Raw genomic sequence first — 15,624 nt, forward strand, 5'->3', positions numbered from 1 at the left:
TCTTTGTCCCTCTCTCTCTCTCTCTCTCTCTCTCTCTCTCTCTCTCTCTCTCCTCTCCTGTCTCTGTAAAGATGATTTGTAACAGTATATTATCATTTCCTGTTTCAGTTCCAGCCCCGTATTTCCAACTGCTTGATTGATACCTCCACTGAGATGTTCACCAGAACCTTAAAATCAATATATCTAATATTCTATTTCTATCTCATTCCCTCTCTCTCCTTTGCCCTCTCTCACCAGTGCTTTTCTTCCTGTTAATGTGACTATTATCCTCTCTCCTTTTGCTCATGTTGTTCCCTTTGCATGAATGTCCTTCCTCCAGTCTCATTCCTGCCCACCCCCAGACCAAACATCATTGTCCAATGAGTTCTCTTTAATACCCCCTTTTTTTCAGCACTCCTATAAAACTGAATCTCTTTCTTGCAGGTTATCTGTGTCCATAGCTTAGACACGGAAGACACTCCTTAAGATGTGTTTGAATCATCTTTCATGCTCCAATGCACTTAGCTGTCTGCCTTGCACATTCTGCTCCGTTAATGTGGTTTAATGATTTAATTAAACATAACTATCCTGCTAGTTTCATAGCAGTAGCTGTCGAGTTCCTGACTTCCCCTGTCCATATACAAATGACTTAACTTCTCTGCAACTCAGGGTCCTTTTATTTCCATTGGGGATAATAATATCTATTTGAAGGGTTTTTATAAAGATTAAATAAGAAGCTGTTAGTTTGTCTCGTAAACTGGGAAGTCCCTAAGAACTAAAGTTTATTTTGAGAAACAGTCTCCAGAGTGCTGAAAGGTCATTAGAGACCCTCTGCTTTAACACTGAATTTTTTCCTTTGAGGATCTGAGGTCTTGGTTGTGTTTGTTGTTTGTTTTTTATGTCTCAAAGCCAAACATCTTAAGGATTTTGTTGTTGTTGAGTAATTTTCAAAAATTTCTTTTTTTTTAACATTCAGAAAACATTTCTTGAGCACCTGCTATGTGTCAAACGATGTTATAGAAACTAAGAGACTCCAAGGTGAATTTTACCTAATTTCTACCCTCGAGAGGCTCTTAGTTTAGCCATGCAGACAGACATATAAACTGACAGTTATGAGATAATCTGGCAGGTACAATAATAGAGACATGTTCAGAGTGCAAAGGGAACATAGAGGAGGAAGCAATTACTTCCACATCTGTGTCTAAGTATCAATGCAAATTTTCTAGTATTAGTTTTATAGCCCGAGAGAAAGCAGGCATCTCAGTAATTCTCATCTCCAATTACAAATAGGTACAAAGAGGATAAATGTTTACTGGGTCATACACTGAGTCACTGTCAGAATTGGGTCTGTAACTTGGGTGTCCTTGCTCCACCCCTATTTTTCCTACCTTTGGGATTCTATGAATTGTAAGTGGAGTTAGTTTGGGTCTTTAAAGTCGGTTACTTATAGAAATAATAGTTATCTAGCTGCCAACTTATAGACTCTTGAATTGGAAGGGATAGCCTACCTCCTTTTGACATATGATGAACCTGAGATCCTAAGGCAACAATGCACTTTTGCTAGAACCTTGGGAGAGAAACATGAAGAAGTGAGTTTAAGTTCTATCACCACTAAATTCTGTTAGATTGTGGCAGACTATATTGTGTCCATTAGTCTCAGTTTTCCTTCACTTATAAAATGATGAAAAATGAAGAAAAGCAGAGATTAACAGATATTATAAAGTCTCTTCCTTAGTGTCATTTAATATATTTTAAGGTAAGGCTTAAATAAGCAACTCACTATACTGTAAATTTTAAAAAACTATTATGATTTCTGTGCTTTAAGCATGGGCATTATGAAAATTTAGTTATGAATTATTTTCTATCTAGATTCTCAGAACTAAATATCTAACTATACATTCAATATCTTCATGCAGTTGTCCTGAAAGAATCTGAACTGCAGTGTGAACCCAAAGGACCATATAGATTTCCCTTTGGGGGACAACACAGTTCCCACCCATGTAACCCAAATTTCAATAAACATTAGCTCTCAATTTCTCAAGCCAGAAATTATAACTAAGTGCTGTTGAGTTGACTGACCTCTCAAACATCTCTACAATTGGTACAATTTTTCTCTTCACAACCATTATCCTGGTCTATATGAGCTGTATTATTTTTTACCTGAATTACTTTTCCAACCACTAAAACATCTTCTTATCCCCAGTTTTGTGTATTTTAACCCATTCTATAAAATGTAGTCTGTTTTTAAAAAGGTAGATTTTATTATATCACTGGCCTGCTTGAAATAGTAAAATAGATCCACATTTCTCTTAGATAAAATGCAAATTCCTTAATAGTTACATATTGTTATGGACTTGATATTTGTTGCCCTGCCCCAAATTCATACATTAAATCCTAACTCCCTTTCCCCCAAATAAGTAAAGTCTGGTGGTTGCATAGTAGCTACTGGTGATTTATTAGCTTTGTAACAAGGGACATATGACTGAACTTCTCTGCTTCCCAGCAATGGAGAACCCTGAAGGCCAGTTTTCACCTTGTTTGACTTCTGCTTAGGAAAATCAAGTCTTTTCTAAGCTCCTTGGTCAACTTAAACAATCTTACTTAGAAGATTAGGAAGAATGAAAAATATGATAACAGGGTGAGTCCTCAAGATAATATAGGCCTTTGAGCCATGGGGTGAATTTTGTTTTATTGATCTTCTCTCTGGTTGGGTAGAGAAGCACGAATGGCATAGAATTGACTTAGACCCTCCAGAGGATGATTGCTTCATACAAAGAAGAAAAAAAGGAGGACAGGACAGTACTTAGAACTGTTGTCCAAGATATTTTTTTGATCCTTCACCCTTGGCACTAACTTTTATGAGGTCATTACTTCTGTGACTAATGTACAAAGCTTTATTCCCTTTCCTACTATATGAGATTACAGTGGAAATTAAAAGATGGGAAAGATAATAAAGATTAGAATTAGAAGATGGAAAAAAGTACTAAAGGTAATAATAATAATTCAGAAATACTCTCTATTTTTTTTAGTATTATTACTTCTTTTCTTTGTGGAAAATGCATTATTTTGAATGACTGCTTTTGCAAAGCATTAAGCTGTATACAAGTTGTATGTATTGAATTATTTATTTTCCTGTTCTGTTCCATAAAATTTCTGAGGTGGCTTACAAGAAAAACAATAAAACAGCATAATATAAATAATAAATTAAACAATAAGAAACAGGAAAATCACAAATTAAAATGGAATGTCAAAACTAGGAGAAAAAAATAGACTACAAATATTTAAACCATAAGGCCCTCTATTTTCTGCAGTTGGGCTGAAAATTTGACCTTGAGCCAAAGTGAAAGGGGAATATGGTTAGTGGTTTAGTTCTTGATGTTCTCAGCAACATCTTTTTGTATAGAAAAATTTCTAAATCTCTCATACTAGTCTCACTTTTCTTATGTATAAGTAGAGGCTCAGTGCACAAAATTTGTGCAGGGTAGGTTCCCTAGGTCTGGCCAGTGATCAGGGCCAATCTGGGGGCGACTGGCGGAGTGATTGGGGGCTCTTGCTGGCACCCACCTTGGTTGGCCTGGGGCCTGTGGGCTGGGGGCAGCTCCTGCATTGAGCATCTGTCCCCTAGTGGTCAATGGACATCATAGCGACTGATTGTTCCAACATTCGGTCAGTTTGCATATTAGGCTTTTATTATATAGGATAGGTCAGCATATATTCCCTGTATAAATGCATAGTAACCCTTTCTGGATGATTCAGGAGCATTACTAAGAACATATTTCTTTTTTATTTTTTAATGTTTCTTCAAGGGTTGCTTGCTCCACACTCTTTGATTTCTTGAATTTTTGACCCAGGTTAGCTTCCTTTCTGAGTTTTATTATTTCAGTTTTGCTTTTCTGTTTGGGAGACAGAAAAACAAGCTGGTTACAATTTTAGGTAAAGAGAGAGTGAAGGAGGGTCTGAAGGATTCTGCTGTGGTTAAAGTACATTAACATAACATTAGGGAACAGGTTTTATGAGCTCTAGATACTTTTTTTTCTGAGCTCTCTTTGGGAGCTGAGATAACCAGATAAGAGGTGTCTGTACAAATAAGGTATAACTGTAACCAATATATAAGGACCAAATAATAAGGGCCCTTTGCACATGTGTAGCTGTTTGCTTTCGAAACACTTTTACTCTCATTATATCCTGTACACTACCATGCAAAATAGGTTCAACAGATGTTAACTCATTTCACCATAGAGGGATTACCTTGGTTAGAGATTCAGAGCCAGATTTAGAACTTAGGTTCCTTGTTAATTGAATAAAGTTATTGGGAAAGGTTTCCCAGAAAGGTGGAAGCTGAGGTCTGCCCAATGTTAGATTTATTTATTAATTCAAAAATTTTTTTTATTGAGTACCTACTATGTGTCATTCAGATTCTAGAGCTAGGGGAATAGAGTAGGGAATCAAACAAACACAACAGACACCAATCCCTACCTTTATGGGGTGGGCTTACTTTTGAATTAACATTTGAGGACAAGAGGAAATAAGCCATGTGGTTGTCTGGCAAGAGAGATACATACAAAGAAAGCAAATAATAAAACGACATGATGGGAGCCACTCCAGAGAATCAGAAACAAATGACACACTCAAAGCAGGAAAATTTAGGTTGGGAATAGTAATAGAGAGGCCATTTACAAAGGTGTGGATAGGGAATCTCTCTTTTATTTACCCCTGGAAGGGAAGGATTATGAACCAATGCACACATGATGTTCAGAGACTAAATATATTTGTGAGTTTTGGTTTTGCATGGTGGCAGTAGCATGTGAGCCATCACAGACGTGGCCCAACCCCATGATGCCTCCTTAATCATTACATAAGGCCAGCTTTCAGAGTCTGGGAGTTTACCCCATCATGGAAAGCCTTTAAAGTACACTTGACCATGGAAAGAAACCCAAACCCCCATGATCACGTCAGAGGATGGACACCTTTCCTGTTCCTTCATGTGGAAGTCATTGTTGCCTTTTCATGGACAGAGAATTGCAGATTGATGGAGCTACATTTTCATAGACACTTTGGTGTCAGAGCATTTACACGAATATGCTTTGGGCATCTCCCCTCCCCACTCAGGAGACGATGTCTTAATTATTTTGACTGAAGCCAGACCATGTTGTGCGCTGTAAACATCTGGTTTATCATTCATGCAGCTGAACTGGTTTATATTTTGTTAGAAGAAAAGACTTTGGATTAAAGGCATTTAAGTAATTAAACACATGTCAAGACAATTTGGTGATGGGTAAATATAGTCTCTGCTCAATGCATCGTCTGGGGGCTCTGGTTTAGATTTACGTCCGGCTGGAGTGCAGGGATGAAAGCAGCATGCTGGGTGGATTGGGCCCTGTTCTGGGGGGATCAAAACCAAATGGGTTTTCAGGAGTTCAGCACCGTTCCTCTAAGAACCTGTCCTGATGGAGCAGTTTCCTTTGAGTTTGGCCTGGAAGGACTAGAGCTTAGTCCCTGTCACCCAGAGCCACTTGCAGATTTAATAAGACTCTCTGGGAGGCAGACCATAAACTGTGTTTTGATTGATCCTTTGTGTCCAGGAAACCAGAGATGTTTCAGAAGCTAAATGCTAGGCCTCAGGTTTGTGTTATGAGTGTGTGTTTTCAGGTACCAGTCTTGAGCCCGAGCCCGCTCTGCTCTGTCCCTTGGTCCTGACTCAATGGATGCAGAGGACCTATCTGGCTGGATCAGGCTGTGCAGAGCTGTGGTTAGTGCTGAGCAAAGAGGAAGCACAAACCTTGTCCTTTGGGAGTTATAGTTCTAACAGCAATAGGTATGAAGTACCTGGTGATTTGATGGGACTTAGAGATTAGGGAGGGTGTCTCTAGTGAGCTGTACCTGGAGCCAAGACACTGCTCTTCTCTGTGGGTAGAGGGAACACCCTCCATGCTTTCTCCCTCTCCCAGGCCCCATGTCTGGGAGTAATGGGAAAAGAGGTTGGGCATCTCTCTCCCTGGGTCTAGAACAGAGAGGAAGGACTATAGACATGATCCTGAAGAAGAAAGCTGTGCCATTATGGCTACATGGATGGAACCAATTAACCCATTTTTGCTGAGAAGAAAGGAAAAAAAAATGAGAATTTCAATTTTCAAAGCAGAGACTCTTTTAAAAAAATGCTTGATTATTTTCTTCTTCTTTCAGACCAATTTTCATGCTTGTTTGGGGGTAGAATCTTGGTTTCTGAAGTCTGTGGGTGACCCAAGAGGCCAAAACAATTCCCATTCTTGGGTGAAGTTGTGGATGCACAGTGACTTTGCAATTTGCCTCTGCCCCCCATTCCCCTTTCTTTTATGTCCTATTCCCTCCCTCTGCTCAGGAGCCAGTGATTGGGATTGCCCATAGGACACCATCTGAAAAAGAGGAGGTCTATAGCCATGGGAGACAGAGACACATTCCCTGACTGCATGTGGGGGCTCTAGTTATCTGGGTTAGGATCACATGAATCATATTGGCTCCAAGGCAAAGAACCATTTGTTGGGCTTCCTCTCTTAGGAAGTGGACTAATGAATTGGAGTTTAAAGTTTCTTCATCAGCATACATTGCCAAGGAAAACTGAAATAGTGAGGAAGGTGGGTGCCTGTGATAAATGGAAAGTCACTGAGATAAGTTTAGCCATAGGGTGGTTATTTGTAACAACCATTATTCTTTCTGTGTTCCCAGCAGGGAACTCGGTGCTATAAATAAGAGGCAAAGGTGAAAGGGGAGTGCTCTCTGATTTCAGGTACCTTGTAGACCTTTGAGGGACACAAAACAATTTTGCACACACAAAATTCCACAAGTGAAGCAAGCTGCCTGCTTTAGGCATGCATTGGAAAGGAAACTTTATTTGAGATGGGGGTGGGGTGCACAGCTTTAGAGCTCCAATGATTTGAAATCTTTCTGAGGATCTGGCAGTAGGACCCAGGAGTTCAGGTTGTCAGCCTAATTCTCTCAGACACTCAGCTACTGTGCTCAGCAAAGCTGAGAATTAGCAGAAGAGTTCAACACCTGTTTAACTTTCTCCATGCAGTTTTGAGACTGTCTTCAGGGTGTATACTGCTGCCATGGCAACCATGGGGTGTGGGGCAGGGGGTAGACAGGGAGAGGGGAGGAGAGATTGGGTGGGGTAGTGCGTGGGGTGTGGTCTAGTTGAAGACCTACCCGCCTGTGATGCTTCAGCCTCTATCCATGTTGACAGCTCTTGTGTAGCTTTGAACTACCCCACCCCCTCCCGACGTGGCACTCCTCCCCTTGATTATTGTAGGGTGGCTTCACATTGCTGTGGTTATGGGTCTTGAACTGATTAATGATGCTCAGAGTGAAATTGTAGTCTTGCAAGTAGGACAAATCTGCAGCTCATTGAGCCTTGGGGCACCCCTCCCCCAACCTGCACTCCCTTTACCCACCCTCTGATCCCCCTACTCCCCAGAGTTATTTCTGATGTTTTATGTTCATGCCAGGGAGGAAACTCAGAATCAGTAAAGGACTGGTCCTGTGGTAATGCCACTGCACCAAACACAGCTCTCAACTCATTGGAAAATGTCCACTTCTGCTGAGTGCCCCCTGTGGCCTCTGTTCCCATTGGACCCATGGCTGGTCTTTCTGGCATCCAGTATCCTAAAGCTGAGCGAATAGGCACAAGATTTGAGGAAGGGGAGGCTGATAGAGGAGAGAGGATTGTTTAAGAGCCTCTGCGATTTCTGGGCTTGTAGGTGGGGCATTGCGTAGAAATGGGAGGTGAAAAATCATGAATTTTAATGAGTAACTATTGTTTAGATTTGTTAACCAAATCTGTCCTTTATTCAGAGCCCTGAAAATGCAGATTACTTAAGAGTTGAGATAACATATGTGTTTCCCTCAAAAACCAATTTTCTCCCCATCTCACTCCTATCTATAATCTCTTTGGAAAGAATGATTCAGGGCAGAAAGTGCATTTGAGACGAGGGAAATCACTGTGCAGCAGAGACTCCCCACACACCCCATGATTAAGTGTGCCTCCCAGCATGGCAGGATCCTTGGTGCTGGAATTGGTGAGAATAATCCCTCCCATCTGAGTCAGGCAGAACATGTAGACCACTTCATAGCCGCTGAATAAAATCATGAACGAAACAATAACCATGCCTCAATGCTGAGCACAAGGTTCTCTGTTGTGAGCATATTAGAGCTCACTGACTCACTGAACATATATTTCATAATGTTGATTCACTGAACATATATTTCATAAGCTTGCTATTGGCTGGTGGTGTTGAGATTAAAAAATGAATGCCTTGTGTGGCTTTTCAAACTTTTTGGTCTCAGAGACCCTTTATGCTTTTAAGTCATTGAGAGTGCCCAAAGGGCTTTTGTTTAGGTAGGTTATATTGATTAATATTTATTGCATTAAAAGTTAAAACTGAAAAACTTTTAAAGCACATAAACATGCAAACATACATTCCATCAGCTGTCATGGGATGATGTCATCACATGTCACAAAACTGCACTGTATACTCATGAGAGAATAGGGATGAAAAAAAAATAATACCTTAGTACTATTATAAAAAATAGTTTTGACCTTATGAACCCACTGAAAATGTCATGGGGACTCCCAGGGTTCCCCTGATCATACTTTGAGAACTACTGCCCTGCATGCCCCTACCTGAGGCAGCTCATGGTCCACAGATCAGCCATGGACAGGAATAACCACCACTCTGTGCAGGAACAGAGTGAGTTCAGATAAAGTGCTATGGGACATTTTTTAAAAACTATATTTTATTGATTTTTTTACAGAGAGGAAGGGAGAGGGATAGAGAATTAGAAACATTGATGAGAGAGAAACATCAATTCAGCTGCCTCCTGCACACTCCCTACTGGGGATGTGCCCGCAACCAAGGTACATGCCCTTGACCAGAATCGAACCTGGGACCCTTCAGTCTGCAGGCCGACACTCTATCCGCTGAGCCAAACCGGTAGGGTGGGACATATTTTTATTGATCATAATTACAGTAATTTATATAGTCATCCCTATGCTATCATTGAACATAGATATTCTCAACTGACATTGGTGGGCATGGAGGGGGCGGTGGAGGAGGAGAGTTATTGAGAGTTATTGGACTGGAGAGATCTGAATACGTGAGGACAGGAAGCATGTGAAGTTTGAGAGAGCCTGTCTGATATCAAAACATAACTTTGTATTTGGGAAATGAAAAAATATTGCTCTTACACTAAGAACTAAAGCTTGATAAAAACGCATGCAGATTGGGAGGCCACAGAGGAGGGTGCAGTGATTCTCAGCTGAGAGGTGGGTTAGGGCTTAATATGTCTCAAAAGAAACTCCTGCCCTAGAGTTATTATTTTCATCTTCCTTTCTTCCATAGGTATTAACTTTCTGATAGCAAACAATATCTATGAGGCAGCCTACCCTCTTCATGATGTAAGTACCATGTCTGTCGGCACACTCCCTGCAGGCCTAAAAAACTTGAAAACCACAGGCGACGCAGTGGGTGGATATATGCAAGGCGAGGCAGGAATGAATCATGACATTAAAATACTTTGGCTGATTCTGGGCAGCTCATGACTGACCATAAGCCCCAGTTCGATTTTTGCCAGTTGTCTGTCCAGTTATTTCCCCAAAGGCAGAATGAACTGGTTTTATTTGAGCTTTCCAAGCAAATTTTGGGTAGACAGCCAGTACACTCCCTGCCTTTGTTTTTGGGGAAAGTGTGAGAAGGCAGAGATGGCCTGCAAGTGGTCAAAGGGAGGAGATGTTGGAAGTGGGTGGATGGCGGTGGAAGGAAAGCCTAAGGCTGGATAATACACAACCTAGACCATCAGGTCCTTAAATAATTGAAAGTGATATTTGTATATGATAGTTTTGTGTGGATGTGAAATTTCTCGTCCTTAATATGGAAATATATACTAAGTGTCATATTTTTATTTTATTTTAACATTTTTGAAGGAAATAGCTCAAAATTATTTATACTATTAGGTTAAGTAAAGAAAACAGATTGTAATCAAACCTTTACTTGACTGGAAGTAATGTTATAAACATCCCATAAAACAATGCAATGACATTCTTCAAGTTGAATCATGAAGAACTTAACTGGCCCATGAATGAAATGCCTCCACGGCTGCACTATTCATTTGGTTGGTGACTTCTTTAGCACCTGTCACAGAGTCTTGCCGAGATGGGGATCCCTGAATGCCTGAAGGAATTTCCTAGAAGACAGTCTTCTTCTTACTGACATCTTTATGATGGGCATATATGAGGTTAGGTTCAATCAGTTATGGGCAGGGGTGAGCAGAACATGGTACTGGGTGCTTTCATGTGATATGCCCATTTGCAGACACAAGCTGTGCCATTGCATCTGCTATGAGGAGGTACAGGCTGACCTCTGGAGCATCTGAGGGTAGTATCTGTCTGAGAAGTTGTCCATAGGAAATATTGCAAAGGTTGATGATTTAAGTAAGTGGAAGGAACATTAGTTCCTTACCAAATCATGTTTTTGACCTTCCTCAAATGAGAATGAAAAAAATAGGATGATAGTAAAAAATAAAAAGAAAGTATTACTAACAGTTCCATGGGCTTTATCTAGCACTTCTTTCCCTCCTACAGGGTGAATATGATAGTCCAGGGGATGACATGAATGACAGAAAGGTAAGCTGGCTTTATGCTGCACTGAATGCTTGAGCATGGAAGACCATGGATGGCTGTGGAACTAGATAGAAGTGCCCTAAATGTTTGATTTATCTGCTTATATTTTTCAGTAGTCCTTCCACTGCTCCCTGCCCTCTAGCCACTTGGAAATGTGAGGGCCATTTCTGGTCATTGGCATGATTGTGTGTATGGGGGTTTTGTTGGTATGAAGTGCCTGATGGGCCAGCTAGGCTAACCCTCTCACACAAAAGCATTATCCCATTTCCTGATGACAAGAAGGCCTTAACTGAGAAACACTGGAAGTCCAAATTCCTTAATTTATAGATGGGGAAACTGATGCAGAGAAAGACTTTGCACCTTACCTGTGACAACACTGCCATAGTAAACAGAAATAGAGCTTGGAACACCTTTGACTCTTGAATCCTGCTAAAAAATTATTATTTTCCATGCCATTATCTTTTTTGGGGGTCATCTTTAAGTTCTCCTTCTTATCCTCTAGGCAGATAAGTGGGGTATTAGCCATTCCCAAATTTCAGATAAGAAATCTGAGGGAGAGGGATGCTCATTCACACTGTGTATTCCTCTAGGAATTAGAGGTTATTTTTAATATAATTAGTTAGGGGAGGAAAAACTTACCTTTGGAAGGATCTCTCCTATGCCAGTCACAGCTCCTGACTGGACAATTCTCTCCCCAGCCACTCACTTAGATCCCATTTCTTCTGCTTGTCAATACTCTGGGCATGTGGGTGTGCCCCCTTCCCTGCCATGGCTTGGCGGGCTAAGGATTACCCAGCCTCCTTAACTAGCCCATGAATGAAATGCCCCATCTGGCTGTCAAACTGCTCCCACCCCCATGCCATCCTCCCACACAGTTTTCCCCAGCCTGCAGCAACTCTGGTGAGCAGAGGAGGGTGGGCAGTAGGGGTGAAGAATTGAAGCCCAAGAAGTTACCCCCACCACAATGTTGTCTGGAAAATCATTCATCCCCCAAGTTGCATTTAGAGCAGCCTTCTTTTTATCCTGCCTATTAGTCCCTGTTATGAAGTGTTAAGTATTAAAAACATAAAAGGTCTTTTCCAGAAATACTGCTATGATTGCTTACACATGTCCCTTCTCTGCCTGCCCAGGGAATCTGCTCTAGTATTTCGATGTCTTAACCTCATCTGTTTTCTATCTGATGCTAATAGTCTCGGTGTTTAATTTCCTGAAAAGTCCCGGATCAGATTTAAAGGAAAAGGAAGAAGCATTTCTCCCCACATCTCACCTCGCTCACCCCAATCATTTTTTTGTCCTCCCACTCTCTAATTTCACATTCCTCCCCTTTAAAGAGTGATCACTACTGATGTCCACCTAGGAAACCTCCTGCTGGGTGGGTGGTGACCCAGTTTGTATAGGTAGAGCACTTTATAGGAACACTAGAGGCCTGGTGCATGAAATTCATGCACAGGGGTGCGGGGGTCCTTCAGCCTGGCCTGCACCCTCTCCAATCTGAGACCCCTCGGGGGATGTCCGACTGCCCTCTCACAATCCTAGACCACTGACTCCTAACCGCTCACTTGCCTGCCTGCCTGATCACCCCTAACCACTCTGCCTGTTGGCCTGATGCCCCTAACGGCTCCCCTGCTAGCCTGATCTCCCCTTAACTGCTTCCCTGCTGACCTGATCACCCCCTAATTGCCCTCTCCTGTTGATCTGATTGCCCTCTAACTGCCCTCTTCTGCCGGCCTGATCACCCCTAATCTCCTCTGCCTCGGCCTCTGTCACTGTGGCTTTGTCCGGAAGGACATCTGGAAGATGTCTGGTCTAATTAGCATATTACCCTTTTATTAGTATAGATTCCACATCAAGATCACACAGCAATTCATGGGAGAAATCAGCCAGCCCTCTCTTATCTGTACAGAGGCAGAGAGAAGCAAATTATAGACTATCCAAAATATATGTACATTTGTCTTTGCAATGATATATTACTATTAACAACAAAACTTTTTAACAAAACATTTTCCTCCCAGGAAATGTTTTTCTTAGGCCAATAGAATTATTCCTAGTGCATAACCCAACTGGTCGATTGGGTAGAATCTGGGAGGCAGGGAGAAATCTGCCAGGATGGAGAGGCATCCTGGTGCATAATTCCCAAAGTTTACATCAAAAGGATGCTCAGCGAAGGTGGACCAGTGTCTTTGAAAGACAATAGGCTTTGTTCTCGTGGCTTTCCCTTGGGTTTGCTGGCAAGTCCTGGTGTCTTTGTTTTCCTCTGGGAAACAAAGGGTCATGTTAGGGAAGTACATGTTTTGGGGGAAAAGAGAAGCCATGAGTGAGAGTGAAGCTTTTTTCTGTCCATTTGGGTTGGGAAACATACCCAGCAAGGTGAGGAAACTGGTTTCAATGTCCAAAAACATTTGTCAAGTCAGGACTAAAACCTCAGTGTCAAAATTCCAGCCAGAGCCCTGTAGCCGGGTGGACACAGTTTCTTTTACATGGTGAGGGGAAATCTGACCATGGTTCTGGGTTCCTGCCTGTAGTTTCAGTGGTTTATGGTAGTGCCTAAAAGTAATCTAAAGAGGAAAGAGCCAACCCCATGAATATGTGCAGTACACTTATTTGTTTTTATTACATTGTAATTGTCTATTGTCCATTGAGAGGGCTGCAGGAAGATTTTGGTTCAGGGCAAGGGAGAACCCTTGAATTTGGTGCTGGAGGATGTGGGGAAGTGTTGCAAGTTGCAATGTGGAATGGCCTCTTTGAGGATAACTTGCAAGGGCATCTCAAAATGTCCATCCTGCCAGTAGCTGGATGTTCTCCTTCACTCTGCCCTGCAATTTGTGCCTATTCCCATGATCTCCCTGAGGCCCAGGATTCCTGTAGGCAGATTCCAGGCAAGCCCAGAGGCCCCTGAGAATACAAACTCCTTCCATTCCAGCTGGTCTCAAGCAGTTGTGCAATCTCCATAGACTCAGCCACAGCCAGCACCTGGAGGGCTCTCTCTCTCTAATCCTGGAGGATAATTAAAAAGAGACTCCTCCCTCTGGAGCACAGGGGCTTCCCACCTTTCTAGAAAGCAGGACAGCAGGAAGAGGGAGCAGTGTGGGTGTGGATGGGTAGCCCCTGGCCACTAACAATGACCTAATTCCACATTAGCCAGACCTGCCTGGTTTTCTCAAGCATCCCATTGAGGTGACCGTTAGCATCTTCTGAGGGCTGTCTAACCCACTGGCTCCTGGTGGCTCCCACCCACTTACAGAGGGAACCCAAAGCACAGCACTGGAATGATTTTAAACCCTTGGTCCTGGATTTTCCAGCTTTTGGTAATGATTGTTTTCTCTAGTGGACAGTTAAAAGTGACCACTAAAAGGTGAATAAAGAGAGTCAGTCTGTCTTTTTGATAAAAAAGTTACTTTTCTTGTTTTCACTTCATTTCTTAGTTTCACTTGAGGATTAATTTTCCAATCCTGAACAGCTCTCATTGTACTATTAAAGGAAAAGACCTAGATAGTTGAAGTGACTTGCCAAAAAATTCAAACATGTCATTGCAGGGTCCGGGTATAGAATTCCATTCTCTCCCATTTAGGTCCACTCTGTCCCATGCATGCCTCTCAGTTGGCCACAGCTGGCATCTTTCTGCCTGTTGCAGATGCAGGCTGCTCTCTGAGGAGCTTGTGGCCTGAGAGGAGGCCACAAGTTTCAAACATCTTGCTGTGCTCTGGCATTGTGAATGGTTTTAACAGTTGGGTTCCTTTATAGTCTCAAGAAATACTTAAACCAACTGATCCACTGTCAAACGTAATCCCTCGGGAGCCTGTGGGCCACTTGTATGATGTGATCAATCAGATGGGGTGGCCTCTAGGGGAGCTGTTAGTTCCTGCCTTAAAGGTTTGGGGTCACACCGACATGCCTGGAATTTCACCCAGGGCCCCTGAAATAAGGCGCTGTCCACTGAGAATGAGCTGCAGATCTTCCTTCAGGCTTGGCCAACGGGTGTAGAGGACATGCTGGAGCTCTAAGAGAGGACGCGAATTTGCCAAAAGCTTCATTAGGAAATTCAAGACTATGCAAGTTTAAAGGGATTATCTCAATTTACTGTGGTTGTCCTTCTGAACTTTCCTCACACCACTCTAATCCCCATGGGCAGAGACCCCAAAGCATGCCACCCTTCACCCTGACTGGGACCCTGGAACCTGGGATTTAGCATAGCCCACTTGGTCTCTAATTATATGTGATTAAATGTTTGTGGAGGTAGGGAAGGGTCTGCCGTGGTCGGCAAACCGCGGCTCGAGAGCCACATGCGGCTCTTTGGCCCCTTGAGTGTGGCTCTTCCACAAAATACCACGTGCGGGTGCGCATGTACAGTGCGAGCTTGGGTGAGCCACATGGGTGTCCAGGCCCCCGATTTGCTGCTCTGTAGCTCTAACTCTTCTGCAGGGGCTGCCTAATAATCTGCTCCTCTGTGTCCATCTAGCCTATTTGCATGGAACTCAAACAGCTCTCTTGGCTCATCCTCATCTATATGCATAAACTATGGATACAGTTCTGTGCTTAGAGTATACCACACTGATAAAGGGACTTTCTGGAGGTTTCTGACAGCAGGTCTGGGATCCAACAAGGGATAAGGCCTGTGAGCTTGGCTCTCAGTTTGGGCCTGAGCCAACTGGGCCATCTTGACTTTTTGAGTATTTTTAGTTGTTCCCTCCAGGGTGGTGACAGGTAAGTGTTCTCAGGCTCAGGTTTTGGCTGGACAGGTGACTTGGAGAGGAATTTTCTCTAGAGGGCAGAGCCCTTGAGGCAGGTAGTGATGTGCCACAAGGGAGGACTTGCCTACATTTCCTGACGCAGGCTGGTCTCCCTTTGGGCCACAAATGATGTCACTGTGACAACCAGGTGCTGGTGAGTCCAGAGTTTGCACTGGGGAGAGTGAATAAAAGCCCAGGGCAGTAGAAATGCCCAAGATGAGGGGGAGAAGAAGATGTAAAAGTAACAGTAAGATTAGTAGGTGGCAC

General features: G+C 42.7%; 1 protein-coding gene across 2 annotated transcripts in view; it reads left to right on the forward strand.

Moving 5' to 3' along the window:
* ANO2 (anoctamin 2, calcium activated chloride channel) overlaps positions 1-15,624 on the forward strand; it is a 316,751-nt gene that overhangs the window by 120,091 nt on the left and 181,036 nt on the right. For both annotated transcript variants that reach the window (XM_015559975.1, XM_015559976.1), the window contains 2 exons: positions 9,354-9,409; positions 10,592-10,633. In XM_015559975.1, the coding sequence (XP_015415461.1) occupies positions 9,354-9,409; positions 10,592-10,633 (98 nt within the window). The remainder of the gene's footprint in view (positions 1-9,353; positions 9,410-10,591; positions 10,634-15,624) is intronic.

This window comes from Myotis davidii, unplaced genomic scaffold, assembly GCF_000327345.1.
Source record: "Myotis davidii unplaced genomic scaffold, ASM32734v1 scaffold13, whole genome shotgun sequence".
Taxonomy (NCBI): Eukaryota; Metazoa; Chordata; class Mammalia; order Chiroptera; family Vespertilionidae; genus Myotis; species Myotis davidii.